Source organism: Perca fluviatilis, chromosome 16, assembly GCF_010015445.1.
Source record: "Perca fluviatilis chromosome 16, GENO_Pfluv_1.0, whole genome shotgun sequence".
NCBI lineage: Eukaryota > Metazoa > Chordata > Actinopteri > Perciformes > Percidae > Perca > Perca fluviatilis.
The window spans coordinates 21463467-21481822 of record NC_053127.1 but is presented as its reverse complement, the minus strand read 5'-3'; the positions used below and the strand labels follow the sequence as shown (position 1 = coordinate 21481822).

The 18356-nt window shown below is 38.7% G+C and overlaps 1 protein-coding gene across 5 annotated transcripts; it reads right to left on the bottom strand.

The window, feature by feature from the left end:
- Positions 1-11794: 11794 nt before the first annotated feature.
- Positions 11795-16580, bottom strand: slc22a6l (solute carrier family 22 member 6, like). 5 transcript variants are annotated; one of them, XM_039778111.1, is made up of 11 exons: positions 16161-16580; positions 15560-16070; positions 15366-15469; positions 15001-15155; positions 14702-14870; positions 14431-14554; positions 14210-14325; positions 13900-14114; positions 13686-13794; positions 12335-12440; positions 11795-12084 (listed from the first exon to the last, which is right to left on the bottom strand). In XM_039778111.1, the coding sequence occupies exons 2-10, from the start codon at positions 15956-15958 to the stop codon at positions 12359-12361; spliced, it is 1473 nt and encodes a 490-aa protein (XP_039634045.1). In that variant the 5' UTR covers positions 15959-16070; positions 16161-16580; the 3' UTR covers positions 11795-12084; positions 12335-12358. The 5 variants fall into 5 exon arrangements, with proteins under 5 accessions (XP_039634045.1, XP_039634043.1, XP_039634044.1 ...); XM_039778109.1 differs by having other exon boundaries at positions 12335-12538; positions 16161-16579; XM_039778110.1 differs by having other exon boundaries at positions 12335-12538; positions 16257-16579.
- Between the last annotated feature and the right edge of the window lie 1776 nt (positions 16581-18356).

The window sequence follows — 18356 nt, the reverse complement described above, 5'->3', positions numbered from 1 at the left end:
CCATGACAACCCAAGTTTGATATTAGTAAACAGAGGTGCAGTACTACATGCTCCTCTGTGCTTCCGTTAGAGCAGTCGCCCACTCATAGTCTCATAACCACGATGTCTTTCCCCCGACTCAGATCGGTTAAATCAAAGGTAAACAAAAGAGGTGCTATACTTAACAACCTAACTGGAATTAAAACCACTGCAACGATAGAACAAAATAGGAAAATTAGATGTGGACTATTAAATATTTAGTCTTCTAAAGCAGTATTGGTAAACAATTTGATATCAGATAATCAAATTGATTTATTCTGTCTTACTGAAACCTGGCTGGGCCATGAAGAATATGTTAGTCTAAATGAAGCAACTCCTCCCAGTCATATTAATACTCAAATTCCTAGAGGCTCAGGCCGAGGAGGGGGAGTTGCAGCCATCTTTGATTCAAACCTGTTAATTAATCCTAAACCTAAACTAAATTATAACTCGTTTGAAAGTCTTGTTCTTAATCTTCAACATCCAAAATGGAAAACATTACAGCCAATTATATTCGTTGTTATTTACCGAGCTCCAGGTCTGTATTCTGAATTTTTATCTGAATTCTCATAGTTTTTATCATGTGTAGTCCTAAAATCAGACAAAGTACTTATTGTAGGTGATTTTAATATCCATGTGGACGTTGACAATGATAGCCTTAGTACTGCTTTCAACTCATTATTAGATTCAATCGGTTTCAGTCAGAGGTGAATAAGGCGACGCACTGTTTTAACCACACCCTTGACCTTGTGCTGGCATATGGTATTGAAATTGAGGATTTAATAATATTTCCGCAGAATCCGGTATTATCAGACCATTCTTTAATTACTTTCGAATTTTTACTACCTGACTATACTAAATTAGATAAAAGCTTCTACACTAGATGCCTATTTGACAGTGCTATAGCTAAATTTAAGGACGATATTCCAACATTTAAATCAATGTCATGCTTTAATATAACAGAGGACCTTTATGTTAACTTTAGTCCCTCCCAAATTGATACATTTGTAGACGGTGCTACGACCTGCCTACGGATGACTTTAGACTCTGTTGCTCCCCTCAAAAAGAAGATGATGAAGAAAAGGAAACTAGCACCTTGATATAACTCCCAAACTCGCAAATTAAAGCAAATCTCGAAAAACCTTGAAAGTAAATAGCGTTCCACCAGTCTCAAAACCTATAGGAAAGCCCTCAGAAATGCCAGATCAGACTATTACTCATCATTAATAGAAGAAAATAAGAACAACCCAAGGTTTCTTTTCAGCACTGTAGCCAGGCTGACAGAGAGTCACAGCTCTAGTGAGCCATCTATTTCTAAAGCTCTGAGTAGTTACGACTTCATGAGCTTCTTTAATGATAAAATTATAACAATTAGAGATAAAATCCATCAACTTTAGCCCTCAACTTCTAACGGTTCATCTTTAAACACAGGACTGCTAGAAAGAACGACTAGACCTGACATATACTTAGACTGCTTTTATCCTATAGACCTTCAGCAATTAACGTTAAAGGTATCTTCAGCTAAGCCATCTACCTGTCTCTTAGACCCCATCCCAACGAGGCTACTCAAAGAAGCTTTACCCGTGGTTAACACTTAATTACTAGATATGATCAATATGTCTTTATTAACAGGTTATGTACCATAATTTAACGTAGCTGTGATAAAACCAAATCTGAAAAAAACCACCCTCGATCCTGAGGTCTTAGCAAACTATAGACCTATCTAACATTCCCTTTCTCTCCAAGAGAAGTAGTTTATTTGAGGACCTTTAATCAGGATTTAGAAAGCATCATAGCACAGAGACGGCACTGGTGAAAATTACTAACGACCTTCTAACTGCTGCAGACAAAGGACTTGTCTCCATACTTGTTTTACCCAGATCTTAGTGCTGCATTTGATGCTATTGACCATACAATCCTGTTACAGAGATTGGAATACTTAGTTGGCATTAAAGGAATCTCACTAAGCTGGTTTAAGTCCTATTTCTCTGAGCAATCTCAATTTGTTAATGTTAATGATAAATCCTCCAATTACGCTAAAGTTAGCCATGGCGTTCCACAAGGCTCAGTGCTTGGACCAATTCTATTCTTCTTATATATGCTTCCTCTTGGTAATATTATTAGGAAACACTCAATTAACTTTCACTGTTATGCGGATGACACACAATTATACTTGTCAATCAAATCAGACAAAACCAGTCAGTTAGTTAAACTTCAAGCATGCATTAAAGATATAAAATCCTGGATGACCTACAATTTTCCGATGTTAAACTCTGACAAAACTGAAGTTATTGTGCTGGGCCCTAAACACCTCCGAACCTCATTATCTAAAGATATAGCTACTCTGGATGGTATTGCCCTGGCCTCCAGCACTACTGTCAGCTATCTAGGAGTTATTTTGTATTAGGATATATCCTTTATCGCCCATCTAAAACAAACCTCAAGAACAGTCTTTTTTCATCTTCATAACATTGACAAAATTAGGAATATCCTGTCTCAAAACAATGCTGAAAAACTAGTCCATGTATTTGTTACTTCCAGGCTGGACTATTGTAATTCCCTACTGTCAGGTTGCTCAAATAAGTCCCTTAAGACTCTCCAGCTGATCCAGAATGCTGCAGCGCTTGTTCTGACAAGAACTAAGAAAAGAGATCATATTTCACCTGTATTAGCTTCTCTGCATTGGCTTCCTGTAAAATTCAGGATTGAATTTAAAATCCTTCTCCTCCTAGAGTTGCAGCGTCCGCCTAGCCCGGCCACCTGCTTCTCTTCATAGTCGTCAGATTAATAATATAAGTAGAGGGAGGCAGGCCAGTACAGCCCGATCCGGCAGGGGAGAGTTCTAAGCCCGAACAGGCACCTCTCCTTAACCTGTCTCTCTTAGTTACGCTGTTATAGTTCTAGACTGCCGGGGGACTTCCTTCCTTCCTTTGACACACTGAGCTGCTCTCTCCTCTCCCTTTCCATTTGTGTGCATCCCGTCCCAGAAATGCTTGTTACTAACCTAGCTCTGAGGAGTTTACTCCCCGGAGTCCTTATGTTTTTTTTCACCCAGCATATTTCCTTGTAGTACGTTGGCACCAAGATCTTGGTTGCAGCTGTCAACCTGCTGCATTCCCTGCTAAGCTCTGCGGTGCCCTGCAATGTCATGCTGCGTCCTGCTGAACCCTGCTACTTCCTGCTACGTCCATCCATGCTCTGCTGTGCCACGCTACATCCTGTAATGCCCTGCAGCTCCCTGATATGACATGAACTACTACGACTACCATTTGAAGTCACTGTTCCATTATCTTTAATGTGACTATTATTGCCACTGTTCATCACATCCCCAACCGGCACCGTCAGACACCGCCTACCAAGAGCCTGGGTCTGTCCGAGGTTTCTTCCTAATAGGGAGTCTTTCCTCGCCACTGTCGCACTGCTTGCTCTTGGGGGAATTATTGGAATTATTAGAATTGTTGGGGCTTTGTAAATTATAGAGTGTGGTCTAGACCTACTCTATCTGTAAAGTGTTTCGAGATAACTCGAGATAAATTGAATTGAAATTGAATTGAATATGTATGAAACATTTTTTTTAAAGATAAGAGAAAAGATACACACAAAGTTGCATACAGACGTCCTGGGGGTCTAGACTTTTTGTGAAATTTGGACTACAAAAAAAAATAAAGCAGAGGGTTAGGGGTAAAAACAAACAAATGTTAAATCAGGATTCAGAGAGTTAAACCAGATACGTTTCGATGTTTCAAGTTTCAAGGACCATAATTGTATATTCTGGGATTGAATGAGTAACCAACAACAAGAGAACATTGAGTACAGTACATGCAAAATACATGTTGCAATGGGATCAGGTGTTCTTTCATGTACTGTAGTAAGTCACAGTGAGTGTTAAGAAATCTGCTCGGGCACGTTATGAACAACAAGTGGACAGAAATCAGACTGGTTTGATGTGACTGAATTGACGCCATTGGGATTGCATTGCTTCACTCAGTCAGTCTCTTCTGTTAAACTGGCTGGACTACAGAGTTGTGCACGACTCATAGCTGTGTAAGCAAAGAGGAAGACTTAGGGAGGACCTCCTGTAAAATATGAGAGTTACTGCACTCATGTAACTTTGTGGCTGAAGAAGCAGTCAGCAAGAAATATTTTAAATTTCATATTTAAAGAAATGTGTAACTAACTTCACATTACAAATTAAATGTTACAAATCATTTCAGTGGTTCCCAACCTTTGTGGTCTGAGGTACCCCCACAGTCCTGTCAGATGAACTCACTTGCCCCTTCATCGATACCCAATGTATCTTCTAAATGTATAACACTCATTACTGTATAAAATTCTAACTGCTATATGGTAAATGCACAGTGGTATTGTTGTAGAGAAAGTCTTTGGTTGTCACAGCTCACTTGCAGATATTTCACTGAGTTTCTCACATCTGGGTCTAATTTTGTATGTCTGAAAAATGCAAAAGAAGAAAGTGCTCCTCTTGTTTAAATGTGAGACTCCCTTCACTTTGCCAGTCCTCTCACCCAATTGAGATGCTACCAGGCATGTCCTGCCAGTCTCTTCTGTTTAATTTTATGACCCGCCCTCCCCCACCCCCTCACCTGATCCCACCCTTGCTTGAAATGTTTAAAGTGATGGTTCGAGTATTTCACCTCTTTTTTTTTTTTCCACCCCCAAACCCCCGCTTTTCTCAGGGTCTTGTTATACACTTCGAAGCCAAGACTTCCAGAAGCTTTTCTCAACTGGGTCGAACATTATAGTGAATAGTTAGCGATGGGCTAATGGACCCACGTTTGTATCTCGTAAGTTACCCCACTAATAATGCCCAAAATTATACTAAACGTCTACAGTAGTACAAATAGGTTATGCACTCATAAAACGATGGATTGGAAAGTTTGTAAGTACACCAGAAGTTTATGTAAATAACACTTGCCTGCTGGCTTCTGCTCTCTGCTGTTGTTGCTGTTGTAAGACGAGTGCTTAGGGCCGTCTACAAATTACAACACCGAAAAGAGATGCAACAAAATTATTTTTTTATTTAACTTTTTTTTTAAAGTAAGTGCTGTAGTATAACTAGCAGGAGACAAGTAATAATTGAGGTACGTTTGGAGACATTACCTTATTTAATCATTGAATTAATAAATATTTTTGTTGTATCTCTTTTTGGTGTTGTAATTTGTAGACGGCCCTAAGCACTCGTCTAATTGCAGGTAGCAGAAGCAGCAGCTAGCAGAAGAGAGCAGGCAAGTGTTCATAAACTTCTGGTGTACTTACAAACTTTCCAATCCATCGTTTTATGAGTGCATAACCTATTTGTACTACTGTAGACGTTTAGTATAATTTTGGGCATTATTAGTGGGGTAACTTACGAGATACCAACGTGGGTCCATTAGCCCCTGCGCTAAGCTATTCAGCTGATAACGCTACTCTACGCTAACACTCCCAATGTTCGACCCAGGTGAAAAAAGTTTCTGGGGGACTGTTTGGCTCGAGGTCATGGTGCAAAGGACCCTAGGGTGAAATTACTCCTCTGCATGTCGTTGTGGTCACGGTTGGGTGGGATGGGTGCATGGTAAAAAAGCAGCAGAAAATTCTTTTCCAGTCAGTGAAAGTGTATTTCATTTAACATTCAGCATTAAAAAATAACCTTTCCCCCATGTCATTCCTGAAATATGCTAGGGAAAAAAAAGAAAAAAATGGGAGATTGTCATAGACTGTAAAATGAAATGAAAAATGAATCCACCTGTTCACATGAGAAAATAAATCTTTATTCATATCATTTTATGATGTAGTTATTTCTGGAGAGAACATTTTGGTTGATCTTTTATGTTAAGGTTTGACTCATCTGGCATACGATACATGGTGTGTCTCAGGAGTACACACATAACATCTGATATATGTTTAATATAGTGATTGGGGGGGTTAGATCATATGGAGACTGTTTCACATGGTAGTTGTGCTCTCTGAAGTCGTAGCTCATACAGTAAGTGCCAGACACGCAAGGCACACATCCTGCTTGAGAGATGATCATTGGTACATTATATAACTTAAAAAAAAGTATGGACCTATCCTCAAATAAAAAATTTAAAAAAACACTGAAAGCTTTAAGAACAATTATCTTAATCAATGTGTGCATGCATTTATTATACTATATTATTATAATTAATAAATATAATTTATATAATAATATTATTATACAGGTCATGATTAATGTTACATTTTAGCTTATAGTTTTTGAGTTGATCAGATATCGATACACCAATGATTTAGCTTCAGATTTAGCTTTAGATTTAGCTTCTGCATTAGCATAGATACACAACAGCAAGATTCATAAGACACACCAAAAGAGTTCCCCTTTGTAAGACATGAGTGGTATCCTGTATTGTGTACAGTAATATTTCCTCATTTAATAGAAACACATTGTATAGCTATAACAGCAGTGTTAATGGGAATGAGTTGGAAGTGCAACGGCACTGCATTGCTCACTGAACATTTACTTTACTTCTGAATGTTGTTTGATATCCAAGCATCTTAGCAAAACAATGGAATATCAATGCTGGCAAAATCCTTCCATATACAGTTCACCATTTCAAGACTGTGACATTGCAGTATAGCAATTCAATGTCATCGTATTAAATAATACATTAACCATTACATATATGAATTGTAAAATGAGTTCACAAAGTCTGACACAATGCAATCTTGCTCTTAGCCCTTATCATAGGAGGAATAACATTGAAAACAGAAACTCTCTCCGTCAATTACACTTTACTGTGTCTTTTAGAAGTGGAAAAAAACTTCCCATTCATTGAATTTTGCCCACATGTAGCCTCTTCATTGATAACATATGGATACCCATGATTCGGTTTGCCATTACAAGTCATGCAGGCTTTATTTAGTCTGTGAGACTGAAAAGTATAATATTTAAAGAGTGGGTGACATTTTTACCTTATTTATGGGACACCAGTGGTTATTATGCAGACATAAAGTTCTTAAGTAAAACCTATGAGTACTCCTAGTACTTAGGAAGTCTGTACCAATAACTCTTTCCTTAAAACATTAACATGTCATTCGGTCTCCCATAACATTCATGAAGTCAAAGCCGCATCAACAGCTGACAAAGTTAAGAGAGAAACACTAGGATAATGACAAGAGCTGGTAGAAAATCAAATATCACAATGTTTTTGACCAAATACCTTGATATGGATATTGCGACGATATTGTAGGGTTGAAAATTGGTGCTTTCACAAAATACACAATGAGCTTTTTGATAAATATTCACCAATAATGTGGATATAATGATGGTGGTTAAATGCAAATAAAGGAACAGCTAGAACAGTTGGGTAAGTTCATTATACTGTAATGCAGCCTGTAAACCAGGAAAAGACAACACTTCATATTGTCATATTGTCATATTGTCATATTACAATATTACGACATCCCAAATTTAAGGTGATATCTAGCCTCATATATCTATATCAATATAATATTGATATGATGCCCAGCCCTACCTACACATCATAATTCCCCTTTCTATGAAAAGAGTATCACTGTAGCTGACATAATTTGTTTATTAGCTTCTGGTTACTTTAATGCTAGATTTTTTGAAGAGGTTGTACAGTGAGTTATGATTGACCAGTGTTCCAGAAAGAGGTCCTTTATTTTGAGAGCCAAAAATTCAAAGAAAAAAAAAAGTTGTTTTGCTGTAGTGTGTCAACATGAGTAATTAGCGTTTAAAGTCCAATGGCTTTTCAGAAATTTTGATCATTAGAAGTGCATTGTAACCTCTTAAGGCATTAGTAGCTTGTTCACAGAACACTGAGGTAGAATGCCGAGTCCTTGCTGTGCAAAAAAAAAAAAATTGTAGAAGTATATTAGTTAATGTGAGCCCCAGCACCAGAAGTGTGCACATCAGCTCTTTGCCCTCTTTGCACTGAGACTGCACTTTATTGGTTACTGAAGGATAGGGTGATAGAGAGTCTCTGTTTTCTGTCCCCATGTGTGTTTTAAACACCATGACCCTTGCTTTTTTTTTTTTTAAAGGTCCCATGACATGATGCTCTTTGGATGCTTTTATATAGACCTTAGTGGTCCCCTAATACTATATCTGAAGTCTCTTTCCCGAAATTCAGCCTTGGTGCAGAATTACAGCCACTAGAGCCAGTCCCACAATGAGCTTTCCTTAGGATGTGCCATTTTTGTGTCTCTAGCTATTGAGGAGGAGAGAGGGGGGGCAAGGTGGAGGGTGGGGGTGTGGCCTTGACCAACTGCCACTTTTCTCGTTTGAAAGCCATGATGTCTCTCTCCCATGGGTTGGCCAAATTCTCTGGGCGGGCAAAGCAGAGAAAGGGGAGGTAACCTTGCTTGTTATGACCTCATAAGGAGCAAGATTCCAGAACGGCTCATCTGAGCTTTCATTTTCTCAAAGGCAGAGTAGGATACTCAGGGCTCGTTTACACCTATCACCATTTTAAGCCAATTGGGGACCATAGGCAGGCTGGGGGAATGCATATTAATGTTAAAAAACCTCATAAAGTGAAATTTTCATGCCATGGGACCTTTAACCTTTATTTATTCAGGGAAGATTCACTGAGAGGAAGCCTCTCTTTTGCAGGATCACACTGATCACATTCACACAGTTACACATTCATACCTGGAAGCTGCCCAGTACAACCACAGTCTGATCTGCTGGCCACTGAGCAGCTACACTTATCCTCTGTCACTTCGAGTTACAAAACAGTTTGCATTCAACAACAGTTGTAGGTGTTCTGACTCAGTTATGCTGACTAAAAGTTGACATATGCAATGCAATGCACTTAAATAATTTGTATTTCTTTAGCCTATTGTGTTTACAGAGTACATGTAACAAAAATATGAGATTATCATAGATTGTAAAATACTGTAAAATAAAAATTAAAAAAAATCTACTTGTTCATATGAGAAAATAAATCTTTATTCATATCGTTTTATGATGTAGATATTGCTGGAGAAAGCTTTGCTCTGCATTTTGATTGCTCTTTTATCTCAAGGTTTGACTCATCTGGCATACGATACGCTGTGTGTCTCAGGAGTACACACATAACATCTGATATATGTTTAATATAGTGATAAGGGACCGTTCGGTATTTATGGAATGGACCACCGGAGGAAAATAGGGGAGGGTCATGTCTTTTTATTCTTTGCTGGGGGGAGGGTCGCCCAACATTTTTTACTCTGGGAGGGGGGGGGGGGTCACCCAACTTTTGTATTCATGAAAAGACCAAAATTTCAAAGTGGCTTGTTTGGTGCATATTTTTCCATTTAGCTCTCAGTCTCGGCCCCCCATCAGCACCCTAGCAGATGGGTCTGACCGCATACGTGGAGTTTGCTGGGGGCAAGAGCTATACTGTCTATGGGCAAGAGGCGTACTGCCCCCCTGGTGGCTGAGACGGGTAATTGCATTGTTTAAAAAATGATTACATTTGGTATTACCAGAAATTTTATAAATATTTTAAATAACACAAAACAACTAAATGGTGGTAGGTAATACATCTGATTTCATATACTGCTTTAGTAAAAAAAATATTACCTGACTGACGATGGGAGCAGCAGGACGCAAAAACCGAAAATTACTGTTGCACTGGACATCTTGCCATGCCAACGGTGTCATAAAGGTTTCCTAAATGCCATATATATAAATTTGATGTCAGCTTGATTGCGCGTTTTGTGTATATTTGGACTTTTATACGTTTATTCCACTTTGTTTAAACGGCGAAGTGGAGAGGCCTCGTTCACCTGTTGGACACCGTGACATTTTTTGTGGATCTACTGATCGCTGTGGATTACTTTTTTTCGTGTCATTGGATTACTGCAAAATACGGATCTTTTTTATTAACGTGTCTTAATGTTTTATGGTGTGATTGCGCTGCGTTTGGAGAGGCATCTCAACAGACTGTAGGTCGAACACTGATTGTTCACTTTTACATTTTAGTTGAATTATTCCGCCACCGTCTGTCTATTGCGTTCCAGGACAGCCGTGCCGCAATTGGCGATTGATTATTAGCTACCCATGTGTGCTTGTTGAATGGTCTCCATGTTTTATTGTTTTTTTTTCATGTGAATACTAGTTTACTAGAGGAGTAACTTAGTATTTGAAGTAATGCAGTAATGCAGTCCAGTGTGCATTTAGTTTCCATGCTTATTGTGTTTCCCCAACAACGTTAGTGAGTAAATCTACTGAAATGGCCACCACACCAAAAACAGAGGAGTGGGATGCGTCAGATGATAAAGCAGAGATTAAGCCGCATGTCTCATAACTGTAAAAAACAAATTGGCAGCTGTACGTCTTTACAAAGCGCAAACTAGTATAAAAGGCATCAATGAAATGTTGGCAAGGGTCATGCCTCTTTTCCTAATTATTTTGGAGGGTCATACAAAATGGATCGTCGGCGAAGGGAGAGTCAAGTCTTTTCTTACCAAAGCTCCCAAAACTCCTCCGGTGGCCCCTTTTAAATAAATAACGAACAGTCCCTAAGGAGACTGTTTCACATGGTAGTTGTGCTCTCTGAAGTCGTAATAAGTGTCAGACACACAAGACACACATCCTGCTTGAGAGATGAGCATTGTTACATTATATAGGCCTACCTTTTTATTTTTTTAAATGGACCAATCCCCCCAATTAAAAAAAAAAAAAAATAATACTTTTAACACTGAAACCTTTAGGAACAAGAATCTTAATGATGTGAGAAATTACAGGTCAATAATCTTAATGGATGTGTGCATGCATATTTTATACGGGTCAAGATTTAATGTTACATTTTAGCTTATAGTTTCTGAGTTGATCAGACGCACCAATGATTGTTTAGTTTAGCTTCCGCATTAGCATAGATACACCACTAGATGGTGGCACAACAGCAAGATTCATAAGTCACACACCAGAAGAGTTCCCCTTTGTAAGACATGAGTGGTATCCATAGACTGTATCAGTCTATGGTGGTATCCTTTTATATATGTCAATGGTGGTATCCTGTATTGTGTATAGTAATATTTCCCCATTTAATAGAAACACACTTTATAGACACAACAGTGGTGTTTATGGGAATGAGTTGGCAGTGCAACTGAATTGCAGCGCTGAACATTTACTTTACTTCTCAATGCAGTTTGAGATTCAGGCATCCATCGTAGCAAAAATATGGAAATATTATATTATTGTTGAATGTTAAGTTTCTTTTATTTGTTTATTGATTCAAAGCATTCAAAGTGAATGTCCATATAAATATTTAGCTAATAGTTTATTAAACTTCCTCCAGTTTAAAAGTCACAAACTGGAGAAAATGTTTTTTTTTTGTTTTCCCAATTTTAAATATGTTTTTCGTTTATTTATGTGACACCAGAGGTTGTTATGGAGAATATAAAGTTAAAAAGTAAAAGGTACTAGTACTCCTAGTACTAATGGTGTATGTGTGATAGTAATACTTTATCCTCTACATGCTTTCTTTGGGGGAAAATGATGTAACATCAGGTAGGTTTACTCATTGATTGATTTCTCAGAATCAATTACCCTTTTTTCAGCTGTTGCTGTTGTATTTCTGTCTCCCATTGGGTGGCACTGGTTTTACTGTACTTAAATTTAAGTCATTCATTTCTTTCTTCTTCATCTGACTTGTTTGAGTAAATTTAGCTGACAGTGACTCAGACAATTTTAAATAGGACCTTGATGTGAAATAATGCTGAGTAATTGGGTTCAACAGACCGTAAGTAAGAAAAATCACACACATAAAAGACATAAATGCATAGGTGTTGATTGGGAAGAAAATACATTTTTGTTTACAAATACAGGATTGTATATAAAGTAATGATATATATATATTTTTTAAAAGTAGTCCAGCAATCATACGACACAATAAACTTTATATGGCAACCAAACAAATAAACAGCAGTAACCATTCTACTTTCGTTAACATGTCAGCAAAAACATTAGGAGTTCAATACAGATGCCTTCATGCAGCCTGCTTTAGGAGATTGGCCTGGGTGTCTTGCAGGATAATTGCTTCCTTTGGTGGCATTTTGGAGTTTCTCCCAGATCCCCTGTGATTACAATCGAAAATGCAAATGTAGGTAAATCTGTTTCTCATTCTCTCTCTCTCTCTCTCTCTCTCTCTCTCTCTCTCTCTCTCTCTCTCCCTCTGTCTCTCTTCAACTGTCTCTCTCTGTTGTTGTTGAGTAAACCATAATGATAGACCTACTGTAAAGGTCTGACCTAGAGCCCTCCCGTTACTAAAATGCATGTTTTTTATTTTGGGACATGCAGGGATATACTGCTGGAGCTTGATCTTACCTGTCCTCCACGTCTTCTATTGTGTCAGGAAGGGGTGAGCCAAGTGTTTCTGGAAGAAATATTGCAGCCACTCCACTGAGAATTGGAGCTCCTCCGTAGATTAAACCTGGAAGCCAAGGAATGTATTCGCCCGTGAGAAGCACCATAGGGGCTACCATGGCTCCTATACGAGCCATCATGGATACCCAGCCCATGCCATTCTGACTGAGAGAGAAAGAGAGAATAAACAGCCATAACTACACTCTTCCTTTAAACCAGTGATTGCTGGTAATAAAGTAGCAATGCATATGCGTACTGTTTTTATTTTACTAATTTGGGAAACATCTTAAAAATGGGTTTGGAGGCCCTCTTTAATTTGTTTTTAAAGGGCAATACTAGAAAAAACAGCTGAAAGTGTACAGGAGATACAGTACAGTATCACTGCCTTGCATAAAATGTTAGAAAATGGACATTGAATTTAACTTAGTTAGGTAAATGTTCAAGTTTATATTTCACAGATGACGTTGATGTGCAGTTATAGTTCAATATATAAAGAACATATCATGGGGACAGGGGGTTTTAAGTTACTATAACTGACCTGGAAAAGATGCTTTAACACGGTTTGCTTGTTGGCGTCACATCTCACATTTTCTTGATTTATGGAACATTTGACAGGAAAAGATGCGTGAATGTGTTTTGTAAATTTGTTTGTAAGTTGGTGTCACTTTTTCTTTTTAAAATATGCCTTCTACGATTTTCGTGATTTACATGCCTAAGGTTATGGTATGATCATTTTGTCAACAAGAGAAGACAGCAAATAAAGGCCATAAAGGTTAATAGAACATATAGTTTGTGCTGCAAAACACCTAAGGGTGAAAGTTAAATTGATCAGAAAATGGACAGAACACAGTTTGCCCAAACATGATCCCCTGCTGCTGATAATATTGTCCCAATAAATCCATGAAAATGTATCCCCTCAAAATGCACAGCCAACTCCCCATTTGCTGTAGATTGCAGTAAACTTGTATTTTGGTATTGGTAGTGAAGTTATTTCTGTCTCAATGCAAAGTAGTCCCAACTTAACCGCATGTGTGTATGTATTTGTTGCAGCCTATTTGTTAAATCAGTTATATCTTCTGAATAAAACTGGAGTAGCCTGCAGACTTCTAAAGCAATGTCCACTTTTCAAATTTTTCAGCGAAAAGCAATTGAGTCAGTCCAGTAGAGAAACATCTGGCTCATTCATAAATAGAGATCGGATTTCTTCAATAAACAAAATAAACTGAACTAAATTCATTAATACAAAAGATAAGGTAAATTTACCTCAAAAAACTAACTAATTGACATTTATTTGTTGCCAAATTAGGCTTACCGAATGATGGTTGGGTACAGTTCTCCAGAGTAAAGGTAGCAGCAGTTGAAGGAGGCAGCAAGGCAACCTTTACCCAGTACAGCCAGACACGTCCGTGCAGTCGTTTTATCTGCACAGGAGTGGAGCATTCATCAGATCAGTTGTTTCTGTAATAAAATATACAGTTTGGATGCATGTGTTTAAACCATGGATGTGGAACATGGTTTAAACATACCATAAGGTACTAGCAGGTTGATCAAAATAGTGACTCCAGCGAGGATCAGACCACCACATTGTGATGGACGTCGTCCAATAAAACTCATAGACACAGTTATGACGACTTTAGCAGGGATGTCAACAGCTCCGAAGATCACTTGGATTAAGTAGATGTCCACCCCAAACTTTTGCAGATCCATAGCAAGACCATAGTAGGCAAAGCTTGTTGAAAACCTACGTTAGTGTATACAAAAACATGCACAATGTCATTTCAATTTCATAGAAGGTGCTTAAAAACTGCCCCTGAGTTTGCAGTGCAGGACATGTACCAGACAGCACTCAGGCAGATTGTCATTGTCCTCATTGTGGGTGTGCGGAACAGATCCAGGACAGAGTAGGAGCCCTGCGAACAGGACATCTCTTTCGTCATGGACTCTCGCAGCATCTAGTATGCAAAAAGAGAGAGTTCTCTCAGTTTCAAAAGTATTTTATACACAATGATAAACACAGATAGATGATGAAATAACACAAACACACAAAGTTCCCTTACTTTAATGTCGATTTTGTCTCCCTCTTCACGCCGTCCGTTAAAATTGGCCACTCTTTTAAGGTTCTTGATGGCTTGTTCGGGCTTATTACTCATAACTAACCATCTTGAAGATTCATGAAACCACCTGTGTGAGATATTTGTCTAGTTTATTTGTTAATAGTACAATAACTTTATCTTAACTTATCACTAAATCTTTGCAATTTTAAACATGAATCACTCATTCTGGTTGCAACTCAAACTTTTTTTTGCAGTTCAATACTCGGCATCTCACCATGAGATGAGGAAGAAGAGATAGAAGGGCAAGGACACAGCCAGAGTTAACCACCTCCAGTCCCGGATGAAGTAGGCTATGACTGCCAGGATCAACTGTCCCACTGTGTAACTGTAACCTGTTATTGTCCCCACCACAGTTCGCACACGAGTGGGGATCCACTCCACAACTTAAAATTGAAGAATCACAGAACAAGAGATATTTTGGTCCAATTAGTACTCTATCATCAGCATGCATGTTGACTCTATCCAGTTAAGTCAATCTACACTAATTGTACTCTATTCAGCTAAATATCTTACTGAGCGAGAAGGTGTTGAGTCCCAGGCCGGACAGAGCCATGCCACAGCCAAAGCGGAACACACAGTAGAGGGTGAAGGAGTTTGAAAAAGCAACACATGTTCCCGACACTGCCATGAGCAGGTTAGAAATGAGCAGGAGGATGCGTCGACCATATCTAGGAGCCAGATGTATTTGGTCAGACTATATCAAATTATATGACTTGAATTTGTTGCTATTTTTTTAGCAAAACTGCATGCAGAAGAGTCAAGTTGTCCTATGTGATATTCACTCATATTTAAAAGTTACATGCATGGTTGACTGTGCCAGATAACTTCCTTATTAGTAACAAAACCACACAATAAAGTAGGGATAAGATTAATGTTACCTGTCTGAAAGACCTCCAAAGACAACAGCTCCCACAAGCACACCTCCCATGTAGACTGTTTGTCCCATTTGCTTTAAAGAGCGCAGATCACACACCAAATGCCACTGACGAAAAATGGAACGCAATTTAACACACGTGACAAAAAGACATATACACGTTAAAAGCAACAACAAAAAAATGTATTCCTACTGTACATCAGATATGATCGTTGAGCTCATATCAGTCATGTTATAGGACCATCCGTCTGTGCATCCCTGCAGATCAACATCCAAACCTTCCTTAGTGTCTCCGTCCTCCCCTGAGCCGGAGCTCCCGTTCAGGAGATGCCACTGTGGAGTAACGTAACGCTGGCACCTCTGGGGCTTCCCTATCTGGTCTTGCGGCACTGTGATCAGCAGCGTTTCCTCTGGGCTCAGCTGGGACTGAGACAGGTTTGTGTGTGCGTTGCAGTAGTGAGGAGGCACCGCAGCCACAAAGTTCTGTAGCAGGTTGTGACTGGCCATCAACAGGACAGGCATGCAGAGAAGCGTCACATGCAGGATCTGGAAGCGTCCTGTGCTCCCCACCTGCTCTAGGAGATCCCCAAAAGCCATAGTTTTGTACAAGCACAACTCCGCAAGATGACTTGATGTTAACGGTGCTAGATCCTGTTGTTGGTATGTTCCTTTAGAACACTTGGATGTGCAAAAAATAATGTTCTAGCCCCTGTGAAAAATATTGAAGAAAACACCAGTTGTGAGAACTAACCAGAGTATATTAAAGGTGTTATGTAATAATACCAATTGATAGACTTACTTGCTGAATTTAATCTTCTCGCGTTACATAAAGATCTACAAAATAAAATAAGAATGGGGGCTCACAAAGTGTAGCACCTTAAAAGTAACACAATACCTTCAATTTAAATAAAATCCTGGCAAAGTGTTCCAGAAAGAGGTCCTTAAAATAGCCACAAAATCAAAAAAAAGAAAAATGACGTCTTGCTGCAGTGTGTCAACATTCTTAATCAGTTTAAAGTCCAACGGCTTTTGAAGCCTGAAGAAGTTTGGATTATTAGAAGTGCACTAATACCTCTTGAGGTATTAGTAGCTCGTTCACTGAACACTGAGGTAGAATGCAGAGTCCTTGCTGTGCAGGAACAATATCTTGTTGAAGTTTTTCAGTTAATGTGAGCTCCAGCATCAAGAGTGTGCACGTGACTATCCTCAGCTCTTTGCCCTCTTTGCAGTGACTGCCCTTTATTGGATACTGAAGGATAGGGTGATGAAGAGTCTGTGTGTGTGCGTGTGCGTGTGCGTGTGCGTGTGTGTGTGCGTGAGTGCGCACCTGTGCATGACGTACACATGTGAGGTCAACCTAAAGTAATTTTGTTTTATAGGTAAGTGTTTTCTTTGTCAGTTTCTTTAATGTTTTCTGTCACCATGTGAGTTTTCAACACCATGACCCTTGCTCATCCTCTGTCACCTCATGTTACTAAACAGATTGCAGTCAATAAGTGACTATGTGATGACAATTCATTCAACAACAGTCGTATGTGTTCTCACTCAGTCAAGTCATGCTGACTGAGAGTTATGCAACAGAACCAAGAATAAAAATAAAACAACTACAGCAATGCACTGCGATAATTTATATTTCTGTATTGTGTTTGGAGAGTAGATCTGAGAAAAAAACTGAGACATTTCTGTCTGGGTTTTGCGTCCTTATAATTAGTTTTGAGGAATGTGCGTTTATGTAATGATCAGCATGAGATGTCAAGCTGAATGAAGCCCCAGGTGCACCAAAGTAAAACAATAAACTTTCTGTTTTTTCAGCTGCCAGACTGGGATCAGGAAAAGATTTGTCCTTTTAAATCAGTCCTGCTTCAGGGTGTTAGGTAGTTTGAGCCCTAAAAGTACGGCTGTTTGACAAAATATGTATGAAATACTTTTTTTTTTAAAGGGAAGAGAAAAGATACACACAAAGTTGCATACAGACGTCCTGTGGGGTCTAGGCTTTCGTTAAATTTGGACTACAAAAAAACAATAAAGTGTTAGGGGTAAAAACAAACCAATGTTAAATCAGGATTCAGAGAGTTAAACCAGATACATTTCAATGTTTCAAGTTTCAAGGACCATCATTTTATATTCTGGGATTGAACAACAACAACAAGAGCACATTGAGTACAGTACATGCAAAATACATGCAATGGGATCAGGTGTTCTTTCATGTACTGTATTAAGTCAGAGTGAGTGTTAAGAAATCTGCTCGGGCACGTTATGAGCAACAAGTGGACTGTGGTGTAATTGGTAGCGATGCTGTAATGCTATGTGGAGAGGAATCCGCTGACACTGTTTCTTGATTATAAAGGCTTATTTACATCGAAGAAATCAGCATCAATTTACAAGCCCTGCAGAGCTCGGAGAGGACCTGTTTTCCCAATTCTCCAGTGGTCCTCTGACTTTCTTTGTTTGAACATGGTATATATTCTATAACATAGATGGGGGAGGAAACAATACTTTGACCAATGGCTAAAAGCCAACTGGCCTTGTCTCGAGGACCCACTGATAAGCATGACAGATGTTTTCCAGAGAGGTGTCTTCTGAAAGTAGAGTAAAGTTCATACGAGGTCTCCTGTCGAATCTTAGATACCAGTCCTAAATGTTCAGATAAAGCTCAAATACATGTTATATAGAATGATCAAATAAAATAGGATGAAAATACACCTCATATTTCCCCCCTTCGAGACTAATTAAGTCTTGAAACAAAAAGAGTAAGATTGGTACAAAATAACACTTTCCATTACATCATGTTTCTTGTAGTATAACCTTAGCAATAATACAAATGTCCATAGAGTGTGAACAATTTCAGGAAATGTAAACAAACATTTTATGGAGTGTAAGAGCGAAAAACCTGTCTGGCAGCTTTCTTCACAAATATCCATCAATCAATCCAGACAGGAAAATTCTCACAGGCCCCTCTGCCCCAGGTGACCACCTTCAGTACTCCAGATCAATT